General features: G+C 45.6%; 1 protein-coding gene and 1 long non-coding RNA gene across 3 annotated transcripts in view; one reads left to right on the plus strand and one right to left on the minus strand.

The window, feature by feature from the left end:
* LOC147120404 (ropporin-1-like) overlaps nucleotides 1-22,314 on the plus strand; it is an 88,101-nt gene that overhangs the window by 56,859 nt on the left and 8,928 nt on the right. For both annotated transcript variants that reach the window (XM_085986288.1, XM_085986289.1), the window contains one exon: nucleotides 9,363-9,532. In XM_085986288.1, the coding sequence (XP_085842414.1) occupies nucleotides 9,363-9,532 (170 nt within the window). The remainder of the gene's footprint in view (nucleotides 1-9,362; nucleotides 9,533-22,314) is intronic.
* The window catches only part of LOC147120405 (uncharacterized), a 48,250-nt gene continuing 26,466 nt past the window's right edge, over nucleotides 531-22,314 (minus strand). The window contains exon 3 of the long non-coding RNA XR_015078188.1: nucleotides 531-3,772. This is a non-coding gene — a long non-coding RNA (uncharacterized LOC147120405). The remainder of the gene's footprint in view (nucleotides 3,773-22,314) is intronic.

A 22,314-nucleotide genomic window follows, 5' to 3' on the forward strand; every position in this document is an offset into this window, starting at 1 on the left:
TGCCCCGGTAGGCTGCATCCAATGATAGTGCGAGTTCAGAGGCCTTGTTGAGGTCGAGGTCACTCTGCTCCAACAGTCGCTGTCGGGTGTAATTGGATCTGTGGCCCGCTACAAAAGCGTCCCGGATAAGTTCCTCTGTGTACACGGCGGCCTTTACGTCCTTACAACCACAGGCCCGGCCAAGCACAGACAGTGCCTGAAGGTATTCCACGGTCGATTCCCCAGGTTGTTGTTTACGACTCCCCAGAAGGTGCCTGGCGTACACTTCGTTCACTGGGCGCGTGTACTGGTCCTTGAGGAGCTTGATAGCGTCCGCGTACGAGGTCGCGTCTTGGCTGACCGAGTACACTCGGTGGTTCACTTTGGAGGTCAGGACATCCAGTTTGTCCTCGTCCGATTTGATTGCTGCGGAGGCGGTCAGGAATTTTTCGAAACACTTAAGCCAGTGAGTAAACTTGGTGGATGAGTCCGCCTCCCGATGATCTAAGTCCAGGCGTGCTGGTGTGAGGATCTTCTCCATTATAAAAATTTTGTTAATAAAATTGATGCGCTATCAATTACTCATAAAAGACTGAGAGTTAAGAGAGTAACTAAAGGCTTTTATTAACAAAAGAATGAAGGTCTGCCTCGAGTGGTCGACCGGTCCAGAAATACAAAGGGCTGGGGAGCAGTCACCTTTATACTAGGACTTGTGGGAGGAGTCAGCCGAGGCATGTCCAGGCATGTACACAGTGGAATACAAACAGTGGTTTACCACACTCTCCCTATCTCTGTAACCTCCTCCAGCCATTCAAGCCTTCAAGATCTCTGCGCTCCTCCAATTCTGGCATCTTGTGCATCCCCGATTTTAATCGCTCCACTATTGGCAGCCAAGTTTTCAGTTGCCAAGGCCCTAAGCTCTCGAATTCCCTTCCTAAACCTCTCCGCCTCTCTACCTCTCTCTCCTCTTTTAAGATACTCCTTAAAACCTACCTCTTTGACCAAGCTTTAGGTCATCTGTTCTGATATCTCCTTCTGTGGCTCAGTGTCAAATTTATATTGATAATGCTCTTTTTAAGCATCTTGGGATATTTTGCTACGTTAAAGGCATTATATAAATGCAAGTTGTTGTTGTCGTTGTACAAATTTTTGTGAGAAGTTCATTTAGGAAAATACAGAATCCGATTTTTTCCCCCTTACTAGTCAATATCCCGTGCCTTGTTGCCAGTAAGTAGGAGAATTTGCTCTCTCTCTTACCTGGCTCTGTGTCTTTAGATTGTTTCTCTTTCTCTTCTGCTTCTCAGCCCATAATGCTTCCTTTTGCTCTCACTGACTTTTCAACTTTTCTATTTCCCTTCTTCCTTTTCAGCTGGAGTAATGGATGATATGGTGTGGAGTGGTAGAGAAAGGCTGCATTTGAGGTGGGGCCCGTGAGGAAAATGGAACCCTCAACAGCTCTCTTCCGATCTCTGCCATGCACCCCCTCCACCCCTCACTCCATCACATCCCCTACCCCTTCTCCTTCCCACCACCTCATACCCATCACTCCCCCAACCCACTCAACCCTTGCTGGCTGGGTAATATTTTGGCATGGATAGGGGATTGGCTAACTAACAGAAAACAGGGAGTCGGGATAAATGGGTAATTTTCCAGTTGGCAACCAGTAACTAGTGGGATGCCACAGGAATCAGTGCTGGGGCCTCAACTATTTACAATCTATATTAATGGCTTGGATGAAGGGACCGAGTGTATTGTAGCCAAATTTGCTGATGATACAAAGATAGGTGGGAAAGCAAATTGTGAGGAGGACACAAAGAGTCTGCAAAGGGATCTCGAGAGGTTAAGTGAGTGGGCAAAGATTTGACAGATGGAGTATAATGTGGGAAAATGTGAGGTTATCCACTTTGGAAGGAAGAATGAAAAAGCAAATGATTATTTAAATGGAGTGAGGCTACAAAATGCTGCGGTACAAAGGGATCTGGGGGTCCTAGTACATGAAACACAAAAAGTTAGCATGCAGGTACAGCAAGTAATTAGGAAGGCTAATGGAATGTTGGCCTTTATTGCAAGGGGTATGGAGTATAAAAGTAGGGAAGTTTTGATGCAACTTTACAGGGCACTGGTGAATCTGCACCTGGAGTACTGCGGACAGTTGTGATCTCCATATTTAAGGAAGGATATATTTGCATTAGAGGCAGTACAGAGAAGGTTCACTAGGTTGATTCCTGGGTTGACGGGGTTGACGTATGACGAAAGGTTGAGCCTATACTCATTGGAGTTTAGAAGAATGAGAGGTGATCTTATTGAAACATATAAGATTCTGAGGGGGATTGACAGGGTGGATGCTGAGAGGATGTTTCCCCTAGTGGGGGTATCTAGAACTAGGGGGCATAGTTTCAGAATAAGGGGTCGTCCACTTAAGACGAAGATGAAAAGGAATTTCTTCTCTCAGAGGGTCGTGAATCTTTGGAATTCTCTACCCCGGAGAGCTGGAGGCGGAGTCACTGAATATATTCAAGGCGGAGATTACATAGAAACATAGAAGATCATTTGAACTACAAGGGAGTCAAGCGGTATGGGGAGAGAGCGGGAAAGTGGTGTTGAGGACAAGTTTGGATCAGCCATGATCTTATTGAATAGCGGAGCAGGCTCGAGGGGCCGATTGGCCTACTCCTGCTCCTGTTTCTTATGTTCTTATGGCTGCATCTTTGGAGCTTGTTCCTGGGCAGCCTGGTGTCACTTTCTATGTGACACTGTAATGGTGGTGTGAGGAGAAATGCTGGAGGCTTGTCATATACTGCTATCTTGAGATACGACAACTTCGGACAGGTCACCTATAGCTGTTGCCATCCCACTAACCCTTGGATCTGACTCCCTACTGATTAGCAGGCGGGTTGGTCTAATGGCAGCTATCAGCCCTGAGAGACAGCAGCATGCATCCCAGCCCCAGAGTTTGGAAGTTAGTATGCAAAGTACTGTCTATTCTGTCCCCCACTCATATCAGGAATCTGTGCATCTGTGAAGGTGGAGGCACTGAATAGTTCCTGGCTGTTGCAGATTCTAATACAGTTACTACACGCTCCATTGATGTCTGGTCTCGGACGTTGCCAGGAATGAGCTATAGACTCAAGAGTCACTGCACACACCTAAAAAAGCATGATGTTCCTTGAACATTCTTTTCTTCAGATGAGTACCTTTGAGTTCTGGGTCCAATTCTGAAGCCATAGGCAGCTGGCTTTCACTGGGAAGGTGGCATAACTTCAGCCATTCCCCAAGCTCTCTCACGCGCTGTGACTCACCCTGTGCAATATCCTAACTAACCCTATCCAATTCCCATGGATGAACATATCTGAGCTGGTGCGCGGTACGGAAAAAGCTAGTGACGCAGGGGGTGAGATCGAGGGGGTCACAGAAATCACAGAATCGCAGAATCTACAGTGCAGATAGAGGCCATTTCGGCCCATCGAGCCTGCACCAACACATATCCCACCCTATCCCCGTAACCCCACGTATTTAATCCCCTAACACTAAGGGTCAATTTATCATAGCCAAATCAACCTAACCCGCACATCTTTGGATTTAAAGTAGAAGGACTAGAGGGGAGTTGAAGAGGCCGTGGCAGAGGAGCGTGGAACAGGAGGATGTTGCAGGAACTTTTAGTTGAGCTTGACCCTAACTTCCTCGTCATCATCATTCTTGACTTTGCAATCCTCGTAATCCACTAAAGGGAATTTCCTTCTGACCTCCTCCTCATCATCTTCCTCATTCTCTACTGTCTGTTGCTCTGATGGATCTGTAGAAAAGGAAGGTACATGGCAAGAATGGGTGAACATTACCCTCTTGGGATTAAACATAAAGAGAAGTGGGCACTTGCTTGTGGCTGTATGGTGTTTCATAGGGATGCCACAGTGATTACGTGGGTGTTCAGTCACTAACTTGGTGCTGACAATTTGCCCCCGGCCTCACCATCGCCCATGACAAGAACGGAAAAGGCTTTTTAAAAATTACACTCTAATTTTGAAACATCCCAGCTCATTACTTCCATTTTACATGGAATATATGCCAATGACTCCTCCAATTGATATGCAAATGAGGTTGACCATAAAACTTTGGTGGAGGCAGCCACTGGCAAATGCAACTCATCTTGCATTGATGTAAATACAGCGCATCTTACAATATGGAAATATGAGGCCTTCCTTGCTGTCTCTCTCCTGTCAACAAAACACAGGTGAGTTAATTCATTGACTTCAAAATTCAATTGGTGTTTTGCTTTAAAAATTAACTAACATTCCCTTAGAGAAAAACACTTCCTTCCCTAACTTAATAAACTTACTGAAGTTTATGGAACACAAAAAATTACAACTCATTTGCAATCAGTACACTGTTACTTTTTCTTATTTTTCCTCTCAAACACAGACACACTGGGCCTGAATTTGTGATTGGAGGTTTCCTGCGGGCAGATGCCTCCGATTATCAAATTTTCTACGCATTTACCTGGTGGCCCGGGAGATATGGACGCTTGCGATCCTGGGCCTCTCCTGGAAGAAATGCACAGAGGCCCACATATCCCAGGGGCGCAGGCGGTTTGCAAGCGCCCCTGGGATCATGTGGACCAGCCCAACCAATGAAAGAAGGGAATCCCCATTCATACTTATTGGAGTTCCGTACGTATGGAACTGTCATAAGTATGAATGGGAATGACTTAAAAATACACAAACACGTGAAATAAATGTTTTTAAAAATTACATATATAAAATGAATTAAAATGGCATTTAATTAAATATTTTAAACAAAAATTTAATTTTTTGGAAAAAAAATTATGGGGGAGAAATTCGGTGGGCTGCGCCACCAGTTAGCGCCTAAAGAGGGCACTCAGTGGCTTTAGCGCCACTGGCCACGCCTCCTGCGATATTTAGTTGGGGCGCTAATGGCGGCGTTAGCCTGTTGCGCTGCGCCGCCACCGATGACATCATCGGTGTGCGCAGCGCCCTGCTACCGCCCCGATCGCGATATTTGGCAGCGACCGCCTCTGTAGCGCCACTCGCTAATCGCGCCCGGTTCACGGGACCTACCTGTGGCGGCAGTGGCGCAAATTAAGGTGGAGGTGCCCCCTACAGGCGCCACACAAGTGCCGGATATGTCGCAAAATACGGCCCACAGTTTTTTTCTGCTCTCACAATAAACTTTGCCTGAATAAAGTTTTTTAGAAATGTGCCCTCTTGTTTTTACTAAATTATTTGAAGAAAAGTTACTGAGCAGAAACTAAAAAAACTTTCATTGGTACAGTTAACTGAAGAGTACTGTTGCACCCTGGGAAATTAGATACACTGCACATGCTCAGAATGCACAACCCAAATTCAGCGAACTACATCACAGCCCTGGTAAAAATATCAAGTCCAAGTCCAGCCTTTTGGGAGACACTGAGGTCTTCCACTAAAAACTTTATAATGAAGACAGTGAAACCACAAAAGACAATTTAAGTTATAAATTTAAGTGTTATTGTGAGATAAGTGATTTTTTTTGTTTAGACCCTTATTTTGGACATTAGAGGCTGGATATTAACTTGGAAGCGGGGAGGACGAGGGGGGGGGTGCTGCGTGATGTCGGGAAACCCGGAAGAACAGGTTTCCTGCAGGTCCTGCCGGATTTAACAGAAGAACCTGATTAGCATGCTTTTATCTCTGTTTCCCGGCCACAGCCAGCCGGATTGAGAGGCTGGCTGGCTGTCGGACGGGTAGGTCTTCGGCACCAGGCCGCAGTTGGGGAGCGGAGAGGAGGGAGCCAGGGATCAGAAAGGCTGGGGGTGGGGGGGGGAGGGAGGAAGATTGGAGGCCAGAGCAGGGGGGAGATCAGAGGCCAGAGGCAAGATTGGAGGCCGGAGTAGGGGGGGAGATCAGAGGCCAGAGGCAAGATTGGAGGCCAGAGCAGGGAGGGAGATCAGAGGCCAGAGGCAAGATTGGAGGCCAGAGCAGGGGGGGAGATCAGAGGCCAGAGGCAAGATTGGAGGCCGGAGTAGGGGGGGAGATCAGAGGCCAGAGGCAAGATTGGAGGCCGGAGCAGGGGGAAGATTGGAGACCAGAAGAAAATTGGAGGCTGGGTTTGGGGCAAATCAGAGGCCTCATGGAGGAGATCGGACGAGTCGGGGAAGATTGGAGTCCTCATGGAGGAGAGCGGAAGTGTCAACGGGGGGTATAGATCACAAGAGTCGGGGGGAGATCGGAAGGGTCGGAGGGGTGTCCATCACAGGGGGGTGGGGGGGAGGGGTGGTGTTGGTGAAGCAGGTAAACTGGATCCAGAAGGTAAGTGGAAAGGCACTTATTTCCTGGTTCCAGCAGTCCTCGCCTTCCTTTAGCTGCCGGGTTTCCCGAGGTCAAATTTAGATAGGTGGTTAAATATGAGGCACGCGGTCTCATTATAATATTTAAATTGCCATCCCGCCTCCTGGGAGAGGGTTGGCTACCCGCCCCCATCCCCCCTCTGTTAAAATCGAAAGTGGGTGGGTTGGGGTTGGGATTCAGATTTTTCACATTTTAACGTCCCACCCAACCCAAACCGGCCCAGGTTTGGTGATTAAAATTCCCCTCCTGGAAGTTTCAGTTGCTGAGAAAAAAATTCAGTTTAAAAAAAAAAACATTTTCAGTAAATTGTGGGGGAAAGGCACCTTGACCATATTGTGTAGTTACAGAGTGACAGGCTTACATAGAAAATTTCTATTATAAATTCCATTAAGGCCAAGGCAACAGAAGGCACGGTCACCAATAGTTGAGCGATTATAATCAGGGATGCTCAAGAGGGCAGAATTAGAGGAGCGCAGATATCTCGGAGGTTTGTGGGGCTGAAGGAGATTACAGAGATAGGAAGGGATGAGGCCATGGAGGGATTTGAAAACAAGGATGAGAGTTTTGAAATTAGGTCAGAAAGCACAGGGGTGATGGATGAATGGAACTTGGTGCGAGTTAGGACATGGGCAGCCGAGTTTTGGATCACCTCAAGTTTACGTAGGGTAGAATGTGGGAGGCCAGCCAGGATTGCGTTGGAATAGTCAAGTCTAGAGGTAACAAAGGTATGGATGAGGGTTTCAGCAGCGGATGAGCTGAGGCAAGGGCGGAGACAGGCGATGTTACGGAGGTGGAAATAGGCGGTCTTATGTGGTTGGAAGCTCATTTCAGGGTCAAATATAACACCAAGGTTGCGAACAGTGTGGTTCAGCCTCAAACAGATGTTAGGAAGAGAGATGGAGTCAGTGACTAGGGAATGGAGTTTGTGGCGGATGTAATGATCAATAACATGTCATTCTATAGTGGACACTAGGTGGAGCCGTAGAGCTGTGTAGAGCTGTATATAGCTGTATGTATATAAGACTACACTACCCAGCTGTATGTATATTAAGACTACATTACCCATGAGGCACTAGGCTACCCACAAGGCAGCAGTCAAGATGGATGCCTCTACAGATACTGTACCTAGTCCACATGTGCTCAATAAAAGTGTCTAGCAAAAGCTAGCTGTGTTCATAATAAGAATGTCTATTTATTAATAAACATAAGAGCGGGGACCGAAAACAATGGCTTCGATCTTCCCAATATTTAACTGGAGTAAATTTCTGCTCATCCAGAACTGTATGTCAGACAAGCAGTCTGACAATTTAGAGACCGTGGAGGGGTCAAGAGAAGTAGTAGTGAGTTAGAGCTGGGTGTGGTCAGTGTACATATGGAAACTGACGCTGTGTTTTCAGATGATGTCACCAAGGGGCAACATGTAGATGAGAAATATGAGGGGGTCCAAGGATAGATCCTTGGGGACACCAGAGGTAACGATGCGGGAGCGGGAAGAGAAGCCGTTGCAGGTGATTCTTTGGCTCTGATTAGATAGATAAGTGTGGAACCAGGCGAGTGCAGTCACTCCCAGCTGGACGATGGTGGAGAGGCGTTGGAGAAGGATGGAGTGGTCAACCGTGTCAAAGGCTGCAGACAAGTCAAGAAGGACGAGGAGGGATAGTTTACCTTTGTCACAGTCACAATAGATGTCATTTGTGATTCTGATGAGAGCCGTTTCGGTACTGTGGCAAGGGCGGAAACCTGATTGGAGGGATTCAAACTTAGATTGCGAGAAAGATGGGCATGGATTTGGGAGACGACAACACGTTCAAGGACTTAGGAGAGGAAAGGGAGGTTGGTGATGGGGTGGTAATTTGTGAGGATGGAGGGGTCAAGGGTTGCTTTTTTGAGGAGAGGGGTGATGACGGCAGATTTGAGGGCGAGGGGGACAGTACCTGAGGAGAGAGAAGCATTAACAATGTCAGCTAACATGGGAGCCAGAAAATGAAGTTGGGTGGTCAGTAGTTTGGTGGGAGTAGGTGGCGGCCAGAGGAACAAAGGGGGCGGGGATCCGAAGAAGATCGGGGACCAGCAGATGGCCTGAGTAGCACGGCCGAGTGGGGAGTGTTGGAAGAACATTGAGGGATGGAAAGCGCTGAAGGAGCAGAAGGGGATTGCAAAAATTGCGGGCCGAGAGGAGTATGGGGAGTGGTGGTGGTGTAAAGATCACAGTACAGGAAGAGCACGGGGAGCTGTGTCAGCAAAGGTTGGTGGCCGGAGGAACAGGGGATGGGGGAGACCTCGTGGTGGGGATCGTTGGCCTGGGGGTGGGGATTGGTGGCCTGGGGAGGGGATCGGAGGCTTCGGGGGAGGGGGGTCTCTGATCGCAGGGGAGGTGGGTTAGGTAGGGATGTTGGATCCAGGAAGTAGGTGTAAAGGTACTTACCTCCTGGATCCAGCATTCCTTGTCTTGCATTAGCTGGCGGGTTTCATGAGGGGTGCAAAATCCAAACAGCTGAAGTTGAATACAAAATAGAGGTTAAAGCAGAGCCTTCCAGCCTCATTATAATATTTAAATAGACGGCCCGTCTCCTGGCAGCGGATTGGCTCCCCCCCCCACCCCCCGTCCCTTCTCCGTTAAAACCGGAAGGGGGCAGGTTGGAGGCGGGTCGGGATTCAGATTTTTAACACTTTAATGACTACTCCCACGTCCCTAACCCACCTGTCCTTTTAGGTTAAAATTCCACCCATTACTTTGGATCCCACAATTTAATTACCCACCAGTACATTTGAGTGTTATGTTATCCTCTCAATAAGGATACTGTGGTTAATTTTATGAGTTCACACTATTAATGCAGAGCCTCGTGTGCCAGGAGAACATATTGGGGATTCAGGTGCACATTCCCTATAATTTTCTGCCTGTTAAAATAACTCGTAGTTACTTCTTAGGTGCCTGGTATGGGAAGACCTAAAAAAGAGAGAATTTTAAAGTAACAGTATTGGAATAGATTTATACTAGCATGCAAGCAGCCTGCAAATCACAAAGATTTTGCTTTTTATCCACAGAACATTACAAATGCCATGAAGTATGCCTTTGAAATTTTAAGTTCAAGTGAAGATGGTGGTCGAATACCTTACACAACATTTAGATTCCTCTATAGTTATCTTGCCATGATAGATGGTGAAATTCATCGATCACAGATTGAGAAAATGCTGAACAACATTGAACGGCAAGTGTAAGTACATTATGCTTTGAATGATGTAAATATATATTGAGTGAGATAGATGGCTTTACACAGAAGGGTGGCCTTTGTTCTTCAAACCTCTAAGCTTCTTCCATGTACCATTGGAAATAATGCAAACATCAGGTGAGTTGCAGAGGGCAAAAATAGGAATGATTTATCTTTAAAAGATGTTTTCATGTCAACAGTCACACTTAGAACTACTTCCCTTACAGCACATTATAAGGTTTAACTCGTTTCCCCACCCCTTTTTAAACTGGGGAGACAAACAGGTAAGGAACAAAAAAGGTGCCTGTGATATCTTGAGACACAGCATATATACACACATCAGTAGTCCACCAGGTAGCTCTATTACACGTCTCCCTCTTTATTGAAGAATTTAATCAGAGCAAATAATCATTGTACATGACTTGCATGGTATACACAACTCTTGGTATACATTTCTCAAATGGAACCCATTTTACGTTTCCAAATTCTACAACACAAACAAAAGATATGAACTTATTTTCCATATTTACAGATTAAACTCAACCACTGGTTTTCTGTTTCGAAGAGGATACCTTCTTTCTTGAACAGAATTTTCAGATCTTGTTGTAGGACTTTGACTCATTCAGGCTGAGCCTGGGGAGAATTTTTCTCCAAGGGCTGACCTTGATCTACATTTGGACTCTCTACACTTTCAGACTGTTTGGCTGCCTGACTCAGGCTCAGACTTAGGCCGCGATTTTGCCGGCGCTCAGAGGGCGGGTTCGGAGGCGGGTCCACTGTCAAAGTCGCAATCATTGACAGCGGGCTGGGAACCTGCTGCGAACGCGCCTCCATGTAAGTTTCCAAAGTGTCGGGTCTGCGATTTCAGAACAGACCCAACACCAAGCGGCGGGGAAGGCATTTAGGATAGTTAACTGCTTATTAACTGCTTGTTAAATACTAATTTGCCAGCCTTTTTGTATTTTCCCACATTTTCAATGGGGTTCACGTCGTTCGGAGATCACGTCAGGTAAGTATGTCGGGAGTTCAATTGAGCTGAATAGTTCCCAGCTGCAACTGCAGTATAACATCTAACCTTTCACATCTGTTCAGTTTGCAATGTCAGAAGTTGCTGATTTAAGGATTGGGAATACACATTTGATCTGTCTTGAGGCTGTAAGTGTGAGGTGTAGACTCTATATGCACTGTCACCTCCTTGGAATAACCTTTCTCCCCATTGACTGATTGCCTCTAACATCTCATCATCAACTGCCATATATAACAGCGGAATGGGAACCATTTATACCCTCTCACCCTGTTGCTCAGAATCAGAAGATGATCATCCGCAGCAGCAGCAGAACCAGGCACACCAGCAGCACCAACAAGAGCGGCAACCTTCTCCTCAACCACCTGTTGCTGCACAGGGCAGAGGCCATCAGCGCAGGGCTGCAGCGCACTGCAGGAGATACCCCCAACACAGGGTTTACAGGCAAAGGATGAGCTTCCTCAACATGACTGAGCAGCAGTGTCAAAGGAGGCTGAGACTTTCGTGACAGGTAGTCGCAGGCATTTTCACAATGCTCGATCAAGACCTGCAGCCCAGAGGAGCGGGTGGACACTCCTTACCAGTGGCTGTCAAAGTCACACCGCCCTCAACTTCTTTGCGTCAGCCCTTTGTCTCTCGGCAGTCATATTTCAAACAAGCAGCACTCAGGAGTATGAAGTCTGAAGTGAGAGCAAATGAGGACATGGCCCCCTTAAATAGACCAACAGCAAACACAGAGGAGCTCAGCAGACCCGCACCCTGTGATTGGGCCGGGTAACGTGCACAGTGGGCTTAACAAGCCCAATCAACGGAAAATTGTTTGCACAGAATGGCTGCAGCCAGGAGCGGGACCGGAACCCGCCAACTACCTCAACGCCGCGAACCCGCCTCAGCTGGCAAAATCCAGCTCTTAAATTCTGACTTTCTCTTGGACTTGTTGCTGGTACATCTGATGTAGGATTTGCTACTGGTACTCTGTAACAAGACTATCTGACTCATCAGAATAAATTGAATCATCCCAGCTTTCAACTCCTTCCACATGTGTAGGTAAGATATGATCAATGTGAACAAACCTAACCTTTCCATGATCAAACATCTTGACCTAATATGTGCAAGGGCCACATATCTTCATTACTCTTCCTGGTAACCACTTTAACCATTTATGGTAATGGTTCTTCACTCTAATCTTCTGGTTCAACTTCACACTTCTCTCTCTAACTCTACCTTTATCATGACTCTCTTTCTGCCTTGATTGTTTCTCTTCTACGGTCTGTGCCAAGTTTGGCTTTAACAACGAGAACCTGGTTCATGGCTATCGTTTGAGAAACAACTCTGCTGATTTTCTACCAGTAGTGGTATGAGGAGTATTTCAATAGGTAATCAGAAAATTTGCCAGTTTGTGGTCCAACGATAATTGACGTTTCTTTGGATTTGGATCCAACATTTGCTTGATGGGGGCACGTTTGACAATTTGTACTGTGCGCTCTGCTGCACCATTTGAAGCAGGGTGATATGGTGGAACTTTGGTATGTTTCACACCGTTTCTGCTCATGAACTGTGTGAACTCTTCTGAACAAAATTGCGGCCCATTATCAGACACAATTTCTTCTGGGAGGCCGTATAAAGAAAACAATCTTCGCAAATTGTCTAGTGTTTTGCTTGTTGTTATTATCCGCATCGGAAACACCTCTACCCACTTCGAGTGACTATCTATCACTATGAACAATTGCTGTCCTTCTAGCTCAGCAAAATATACATGTAACCTTTGCCACACTCTGGGAGACGATTCCCATGGCTGTAATGGTACTGATGGTGGTTTCTTGCTCACCGATTGACATGTTGTACAACTGACTGACTATGTACTCTATCTCTTTATCTAAAGCTGGCCACCATAAGTAACTGCATGCAAAGCTCTTGGTCAAGCACATTCCCAGGTGCTGGTCATGAAGATCTCCTAACAATTTAGACCTGAACCTATTTGGGATAATCACTCTTGCTCCCCACATGATACAATCTTTAGCCACTGACAATTCATTCCGACGATCGAAGTATGGATGGATATCTTCCTCTGATACCTGGTTTGGCCATCCATTTGCTGTATAATCATACAACTTTGACATAATTGGGTCACGTTTGGTTTCCCGACCAATCTCTTCAGCTGTGACTGGCAGCTCATCAATGTATGAGAAATAGAACACTTCTTCCATATTGGATGTAACTTGTGGTGGGAATAGCAACCTGGACATAGCATAAGCATTATTGTGATAAGCTAATATAATAGCAAAATACTGCAGATGCTGGAAATCTGAAATAACAACAGAAAATGCTGGAAATACTCAGCAGGCCAGGCAGCATCCGTGGAGAGAGAAACAGAGTTAATGTTTCAGGTCTGGGACCCTTCATCAGAACTGGAAAAAGCTGGAGATGTAACAGATATTAAGCAGGTGCAGAGACAGGGGGGGTGGTTATGAGGGGAGGAAGGAATTGAAAGAACATACTGTACTGTAAGAGGCAGGAAAGATAAAATGTTGTAAATGGGAATGGCAAAAATCATACAGCGTGAAAAATGGGGGCAGGGATTATTATCTGAAATTGTTGAATTTGATGTTGAGTCCAATAACTATACCAGTAACTATGGTAAACTTACGACCAAACAAGTATTTGTGAAACTTCTTGACCCCAAAAATCAATGACAAAGCTTCCCTTTCGATCTGCGCATAATTCCACTCACTGGTACTGAGAGTGCGTGAAGCAAAAGCAATTGGTCTCTCCTCCCCACTATCTATTACATGAGAGATCACTGCCCTAACTCCATACAGAAAGGCGTCACACGCTAACTTGATCTCCTTAGATACATCATAGTGAACTAACATGGTACTCTCTAACTGGCTTTTACACTCTTTGAATGCTGTGTTGCATTCTTTTGATCACTTCCAAGGGACCTGTTTTCTCAACAGTTCATTCAGAGGATGTAACAATGTAGTCAAGTTTGGGGGGAACTTTCCGTAATAATTCAAAAGACTCCAAAATGATTGAAGTTCAGAGACATTCTTGCAAGTGGGTGCATTTCTGATTGCATCCAGCTTTCCCTTAGTTGGATGTAAACCATCTTTGTCTACTCTGTGCCCTAAGTACTCCACTGAGTTTTGAAACAACTCACACTTGTGAGCTGTCACTCATACTCCGTGCTTCTCTAGCCGTTTGAGCACTTCATTCAACACCTCATCATATAAATTTGCCTGTTTGATGCTGAAATGAGTATGTCATCCAAATAACACACTACCCCTTCAATCCCTTGCAAAAATTGATTCATCACCTGCTGGAATATGTTGGGGGCAGAAGACACTCCAAATGGTAGCCTATTGAACTGATATAGGCCTCGGTGAGTATTTATAGTCAAGCATGACTTGGACTCTTCATCTAACTCAAGTTGCAGGTAAGCGTTTGTTAGATCTAACTTCATTTGGGGGCGGTAACCGAGTTAAGTCCGGATATTTAGCGCCTGGTGCGGAAATACCGCCCTGGCCGCTAAATTCGGTTTACCGCCCCACGCAGGAAGTGGAGCGCAATCTCGGGTGCTCCACTTCCTGGTGGGGCGGTATCCAAGGCGATGTCGGGGCGCGATCAGCAGCGCTCCACGGAAGCTCCGCAGAGCGCTGCCACGATTCAATGCCCCTCCCCTCCAGTTAAAGGAGACGGCTGCTGCGCACTCTGCAGGGCCTCCGATGGCCCACAGTAGGCCACCAGGACAGCATGGTGCCGCGGCTGTAGCCCGGCGCTGAGACACGGTGCGGGGCTGCGTGATGGCGGCCAGGACCACGCCACGGCCCACCATGGAGGGCCGAACTGGTGGTCAGCCAAAAAAATAAAATGGCAGCGCGGATCGCGGCCGCACCTCCCCTTTAAATACCGCCCCATGGGCGGAGGTCGGCCCCATTCATGACCCGCGAGGCTGGCACTGACATCGCCCATGGCAGACTCGTGGCAGCCTTGCAGGACACAACCGAATTTCTGCCACGGGTCGCTAAGGGGACGCAGCGGGGCACTAAGGGGTTGCAGCGCACGGCGATGACAGGCACAGCAGCCTTGGAAACGTATTGGGTAGATTACACTCTAGAACCTGGTTTACGGTTACCTTATAATCACCACACAACCTTACCTTACCATCTGACTTAGGTACAACAACAATGGGTGTAGCCCAATTACTCAGATCTACCTTAGAGATAACATTCTCAGTTTCTAGTCTTTTGAGTTCTTTCTCAACTTTCTCCTTGAGTGTGTATGGTACAGGTCGTGGCTTGTAGTAATCTGGTCTTGCGTCCTTCTGCCCTGTGACACTCACCTTGAAGTCTTGGATCGGACTGCCCGTTTCGCTGAACACCTTCGGATACTGCTTGATGACATCATCTTTCAATGCAAATTTCGCTTAAACACGAAAAATTTCATTCCAATCCAGTTTCAGTGATCCCAATCAATTTCTACCTATCAAGGCAGGCTTGTCTCCTGCCACTACTATGAGAGGCAAGCTCTGACACTGATCCTGGAATTTCACTTGTATGGTGACACTTCCTACTACAGGGATTTGCTCTCCTGAGTAGCCTTGCAGCTCTACCTTCGATTTCTCTAATCGAAAATCATGCAACTTGTTGCGATATAGTGATTCCGGGACTACGCTCACAGATGCATCAGTGTCAATTTCTATGGGTATCCTAGTTCCTGCGACCATCTACTTAGATGATGATACCTTGCGAATCGTTGTTAGATACCTTTGTGCTCCTGATGACGTGAATCTCCAGAAACCCCTTGTCCTGCTGCTTCTCTTCAATGGTATGTAGTATCTGGCGATTTCTAATTCTAGCATTGCCAGTCGGTTTACTCTTCAGTTGGCATGCCTTCGCAAGATGCCCAGTTTTCTTGCAGTAGAAACTTTGACAGATGGACAGCTTTAAGCTTCAAGCGATGCATTGTCCCAGGCACTGATAGCACGACTTCAATGCACCTTGGCCAGTTGCTGAGGCTTTGGGGCCCAACTGCCTTTTACTTTTAATTTGCAGCCGATTCATCTCAGTTGTCTGACGACTGGAAATGGCGCGGAACTCTCGGGAGGCCATATCCATTGCAGTGGGAGGGGGTGGATCCAGTTGTCGTGGTCCATGTTGGTACAAATGATGTAGATAGGACTAGGAAGCCGGTTCTGCTAAAGGAGTATGAGCAGCTAGGGGTCAAATTAAAAAACAGAACCTCAAGGGTAATAATCTCTGGATTATTACCTGAGCCACGAGCGAATTTGGCTGGGACAAATAAAATTAGAGAGTTAAATGCGTGGCTCAAAGACTGGTGTGGGAGAAATGGGTTTTGCTTCCTGGGACACTGGCACCAGTACTGGGGCAGGAGGGAGCTGTTCCGTTGGGATGGGCTTCACTTGGCCAGTGCTGGGACTAGAGTCCTGGCGGATCATATAACTAGGGCTGTAGAGAGGGCTTTAAACTAACTAGTGGGGGGGAGGTTCCTAGAGAGCAAATAATAAAAATGACAACAGAGAAGGTCATAGACTTAGGTAGCAGTGGGGAAATTAAAAACCAGAGCGTGTCAGGAAGGGCAGAAGGTATGGAGTAAAAGGTAAAGTAATAAAAAGGGCAAAAGCAGGAACTAAGTGTCACAAAACATATTTGAAAGTTCTCTATCTGAATGCACGTAGCATTCGTAACAAAATAGACGAGTTAATGGCACAAATAACTACATATGGGTATGATCTTGTGGCCATTACAGAAACATGGCTGCAGGGTGACAATGCCTGGGAATTAAACATACCAGGTTATTTAACGATCAGGAAGGACAGGCAGGAAGGAAGGGGAGGTGGGGTGGCTATGTTAATAAAGGAAGGAATCACTGTAATACAGAGAAATGATATTGGGTGCAAAGATCAGGATAATGAAACAGTTTGGGTGAAGGTAAGGAATAATAAGGGGAAAAAAACACTAGTGGGCGTAGTCTATAGGCCTCCGAACAGTTGCAACTCTGTTGGACGGAGTATCAATCAGGAAATAGTTGAGGCTTGTAATAAGGGAACATCTATAATTATGGGGGATTTTAACTATCATATTAATTGGACAAATCAAATTGGGCAGGGCTGCCTTGAGGATGAGTTCATTGAGTGTATTAGGGATGGGTTTCTTGAGCAGTATGTAACTGAACCGACCAGGGGGCAAACAACCTTAGATCTGGTCCTGTGTAACGAGACAGGATTAATTAAAAATGTCCTAGTAAAGGATCCCCTTGGAATGAGTGACCATAACATGGTTGAATTCCATATTCAATTAGAGGGTGAGAAGGTTGGATCTCAAACAAGCGTGCTAAGCTTGAATAAAGGAGACTATGAAGGTATGAGAGCGGAATTGAGTACAGTGGATTGGGAAAATAGATTAAAGGGTAAGACGATACATGATCAGTGGTGTACATTTAAGGAGTTATTTTACAACTTCCAAAAAAAAAATATTCCACTGAGAAGAAAAGGGTGTAAAAGAAAAGACAGCCATCCGTGGCTAAGTAAAGAAATTAAGGACAGTATTCGACTAAAAACAAGGGCATATAAGGTAGCCAAATCTAGTGGGAGGATAGAGGATTGGGAAAACTTTAACAGACAGCAAAAAATAACAAAAAGATTGATTAAGAAAGGGAAGATAGATTATGAAAGTAAATTAGCAAAAAATATAAAAACAGATAGTAAGAGTTTTTATAGTTATATAAAAAGAAAAAGGGTGGCTAAAGTAAATGTTGGTCCCTTAGAGGATGAGACTGGGAAATTAATGGTGGGAAATATGGAGATGGCAAAAACACTGAATGAATATTTTGTATCAGTCTTTACAGTAGAGGACACTAAGAACATCCCAACACTGGACAAACAGGGGGCTATAGGGGGGGGGGGAGGAGCTAAACACGATCAAAATCACTAAGGAAGTGGTACTCGGTAAAATAATGGGACTCAAAGCGGATAAATCACCTGGACCTGATGGCTTACATCCTAGGGTCTTGAGGGAAGTGGCGGTAGGGATTGTGGATGCATTGGTAATAATTTTCCAAAACTCCCTGGACTCAGCAAAGGTCCCGGCAGACTGGAAAACTGCTAATGTAACACCCTTATTTAAACAGGGCAGTAGACAAAAGGCTGGAAACTATAGACTGGTTAGCCTAACATCTGTGGTAGGTAAAATTTTGGAGTCCATTATTAAGGAGACAGTAACAGGACATTTGGATAATCATAATTTAATAGGACAAAGTCAGCATGGTTTTATGAAGGGGAAGTCATGTTTGACAAATTTGCTGGAGTTCTTTGAGGAAGTAACATATAGGGTGGATAACGGGGAACCAGTGGACGTAGTGTATTTAGACTTCCAAAAGGCATTTGACAAGGTGCCACACAAAAGATTATTGCTTAAGATAAAAAATCACGGGATTGGGGGTAATATTCTGGCATGGATAGAGGATTGGCTATCTAACAGAAGGCAGAGAGTTGGGATAAATGGTTCATTCTCAGACTGGCAATCGGTAACTAGTGGTGTTCCGCAGGGGTCAGTGCTGGGTCCCCAACTCTTTACAATCTATATTAACGATTTGGAGGAGGGGACCGAGTGTAACATATCAAAGTTTGCAGATGATACTAAGATGGGAGGGAAAGTAGTGAGTGAGGAGGACATAAAAAACCTGCAAGGGGACATAGACAGGCTAAGTAAGTGGGCAGAGATTTGGCAGATGGAATACAATACTGGAAAGTGTGAGGTTATGCACTTTGGCAGGAAAAATCGTAGAGCAAGTTATTATCTTAATGGCAAGAAACTGGAAAGTACTGAAGTACAAAGGGATCTGGGGGTCCTGGTGCATGAAACTCAAAAGGTTAGTATGCAGGTGCAGCAAGTGATTAAGAAGGCCAATGGAATGTTGGCTTTCATTGCTAGGGGGATAGAATATAAAAATAGGGAGGTATTGCTTCAGTTGTACAAGGTATTGGTTAGACCGCACCTGGAATACTGCATACAGTTTTGGTGTCCATACTTAAGAAAAGACATACTTGCTCTCGAGTCAGTACAAAGAAGGTTCACTCGGTTAATCCCGGGGATGAGGGGATGGACATATGAGGAGAGGTTGAGTAGATTGGGACTCTACTCATTGGAGTTCAGAAGAATGAGAGGCGATCTTATTGAAACATATAAGATTGTGAAGGGGTTGGATCGGGTGGATGTGGGGAGGATGTTCCCGATGATGGGTGAAACTACAACTAGGGGGCATAGTCTTAGAATAAGGGGCTGCTCTTTCAAAACTGAGATGAGGAGGAACTACTTCACTCAGAGGGTGGTAGGTCCATGGAATATGCTGCCCCAAAAAGCTGTAGAAGCTACATCATTACATAAATTTAAAACAGAAATAGACAGTTTCCTAGACGTAAAGGGAATTAAGGGTTACGGGGAGCGGGCAGGAATTTGGACATGAGTCTAGGTTCGGATCGGACATGGCCCTGTGGGTAGCGGAGCGGGCCCAGGGGCCGTGTAGCCTGATCCTGCTCCTATTTCGTGTGTCTAATTCTGTTAGATTCAGGAGATGGTTCTGTGATAGTAGATTGGCGGTTAGGATCAGATCAGCCATGATCTTATTGAATGGCGGAGCAGGTTCGAGGGGCCGATTGGCCTACTCCTGCTCCTATTTCTTATGTTCTGACAAGCTAAGTCAAAATTCAAGTTAGGGGTTGTCAACAATTTACTTCTGATACGTTCATTTTTCAACCCACAAACAAAGCGGTCCCGCAAAGCTCTGTCCTGACATTTTCCGAAATAACAGTGACTGGATAGCTTTTTTAAAGCTATAATGTACTCATTGAGACCCTTGTCATTTAATTGATCACGTGTTCCAAAATGATAACTTTCAGCAATTTACATGGGCTCAGGACTATAGTGCTGTTCTAACTTGGTTAGGATCTCCTTCAGTGGCGTGTCCTTTGGCTTGGCGGGAACAAGCACATTTTTCAGGGTGTCATACACCTCGGGGCCTGCTTCAGTCAAAAAAAATAGCCTGTTTCATTTCTAAAACCGCCCGGTTACGATTTACATCATCAGGGACTTCGACAATACTATTCGTGGTGAAAAACATTTCTAGCCGCTCCACATACACTCCGAAAGTCTCTCAGTCGCGATGGAACTCACCCAAGCGCCCTATTATTCCCATAGGCACAGTCATCTGGACTCTGGCAATGTCGATAGTTCAGCCATGTGTGCTCGAAATTTACCTTGGATTTTTAAGTTTTGCTGCAAAACGAAGAACCTTTAACAGTCCCTCCGTCGGTTGGCAGGATTATCCTCCAACAAAAATTTCAGCTAGGGAATTCTGCAATCGCATCCTCGTCGCCAATTCTGTGGTATCTTGAGACACACCAGGTGGCTCTATTACAGTGCCCTCCTGAAAAGAGAGGGCATGAGGGTGTACAGTGGGATCTTGCTTTATAGGTAGGCAACCTTATTTTATTAACTATTGATAATTTCTGGAGACTGTAGTTCAGGAGAATGAAGAAAGCCCTTTGAGCTTTGATGGAACACCCACAGTCAGAATGATCAATTATTTTTGACAGTCAGATCCAAATAAATGGTTCTTGTTAAAGATTTGTGGGTTGCACCACAAAGTTGCTCTACAAATACTCTGTATCGAGAATCATTTAAGATTCAGCCAGGTGGCCCTGGTAGGTCTATTAGAAGGACTCTTAATTGAGCCAGAAGATATATTACATGCCACGTGGTAGTAATGATGAATGCATTCAACCATTTACTTTGTCGCACTTGGTTTAGAAGCAGCCCTCCCTATCATCATATGCTATAAAGAACTGACAAGGGTTAGTTAAAGATTTAGGAGGGAAAATTTGGTTGCTTTGCACCTCCCGTCTAACGGGGCGCAAAGCAACTAGCGCCCTGGCACGGCGATGCATGCACCGCTCACGAAATTGACCAGATATTTTGCGGCAGCGCTAAACACTATCGCCACGATCTCCTGCGCCCGCAGATCGTGACGTCAGTCGAGCGTGCAACACCTCGGACTGGATATTGAGTGGCGGCCCCTGCCTTGCCGCCTGCCGCTAGCAACGACAGGTTGAGGGGAGCGTTTTGCAGTCGGGAAGGGACTTGGGGGAGCACTATTTAAAGGCAACCGCTTCCTGCCTTTTTTGTTGGCGACATTTTTGCACCACGCATTCTGAGAGAGCGAGAGAGACTTCTGGAGAGATTCAACGCTGTGTGAAGGAGTTTTGGGTATTGAGCAGCACTTTGCAGGTTCATTTTGATTTAACCTTCCTTGCATTGATTTAGAAGAGACTATGGGGGCTGCACTCTGAGCTCTTTCCCTGGGTCTCTCTATTGTTCTTTCCAGCAGATTTGATGTACAGGTCTGTCCAGGCCGAGATTCAAGGCTGCAATGAGCAGGGTGTGGCTGGAGAGCAAGATCGACCCTCGCCTTTAAGAACTGGCCGGCGCCAGTGTGTCTGTGTTCAATTGCTGACTGACATCACATGAGCTTCGCCAGCACTCTGAGGTAGCGCCTCACTCCTCGGCTTTAGCGCCTTAAGAGAGGTGTGTAGTGCCTGATTTAGCGCTCCAATCACCTCCAGGGGTGATAGAAGCCAAGTTTGCAGTTGGAGGCGATAATTAGCACCAGGCACTAAACTTTGCGGCCGGCCAATAATTACGCCCCAAACAGGGCGATACCGAATTTCTCCCCCTTAGTATTGTACAAAATTTTATAGACAATCACTTAGTGGAAGTAGGATTTCACTTCAGAAAGTTGCGGTGGTAGATAAAAGAATGGAATTATTTTCCTGCTCAATATGGATTGAAACACAATCTTAGGCAAGAACAAAGGATAAGGATGAAGGTCAGCTTGATCATTATGCAAACCTGGTACAGAAACCCATTAACTCTCCATGATGAGAACAATTACAGTCGCACAAACTGAAAGTACCAAAAGGAGGATACACTAATTCGAAGAACCAGATTAAAATGCCAAGGATTGAAATTGGATTTGACTTCAAAACACCCTTCCTGATCTGAAGCATAAGAGGAGAGTCTCCCAAAGAATTAAACTGAAAAGAGCAATGGAAAACTAATTAAAGCTTAATAAATCATAATCAAGCTGGGTTTCAGATTCAACCTCAGCAAAACTGAGGGAACGTTACATAGCAGAAGAGCAAGAGTTTAGTTTAAACACCACAATATGAACCTCTGTTGTTTTAACATACAAGAACTATTAGTAAAGGGCTTTCCAGTAGACAGCTTACTATGTTAAGATTTAGGTGGTAATTTTAACTTAACCCACCCAACAGGAGTGGGATGGGAATGGGTATTACACCACTTTTGAAGTCAGTGGAGTGTTAAATCGAGCAGGATGTATATTGGGCATCCAACTCAAACCCGCCCCATTCTCACCAGCCGGGTTAGGTTAATAATACCCCTGTAGTTAATGGGACATGAAAGATATCTTTTGACATAACCACTTTGCTACTATACCCAATTTTATGTTACTGGATTAGTACTCCATAGGCTTGGACTAATGATCCAGAAACGTGAGTTCAAATCCCACCATGGCAGCTGGGGAATTTCATTTCAGTTAATGAAATAAATCGGGAATAAAAAGCTAGTATCAGTAATGGTGACCATGTAACTACTGGATTGTTGTAAAAACCCATCTGGTTCAATAATGTCCTTTAGGGAAGGAAATTTGCTGTTTTTACCTGGTC

Source organism: Somniosus microcephalus, chromosome 4 (assembly GCF_052327205.1).
Source record: "Somniosus microcephalus isolate GS21.2 chromosome 4, FLI_Smic_1.0, whole genome shotgun sequence".
NCBI lineage: Eukaryota > Metazoa > Chordata > Chondrichthyes > Squaliformes > Somniosidae > Somniosus > Somniosus microcephalus.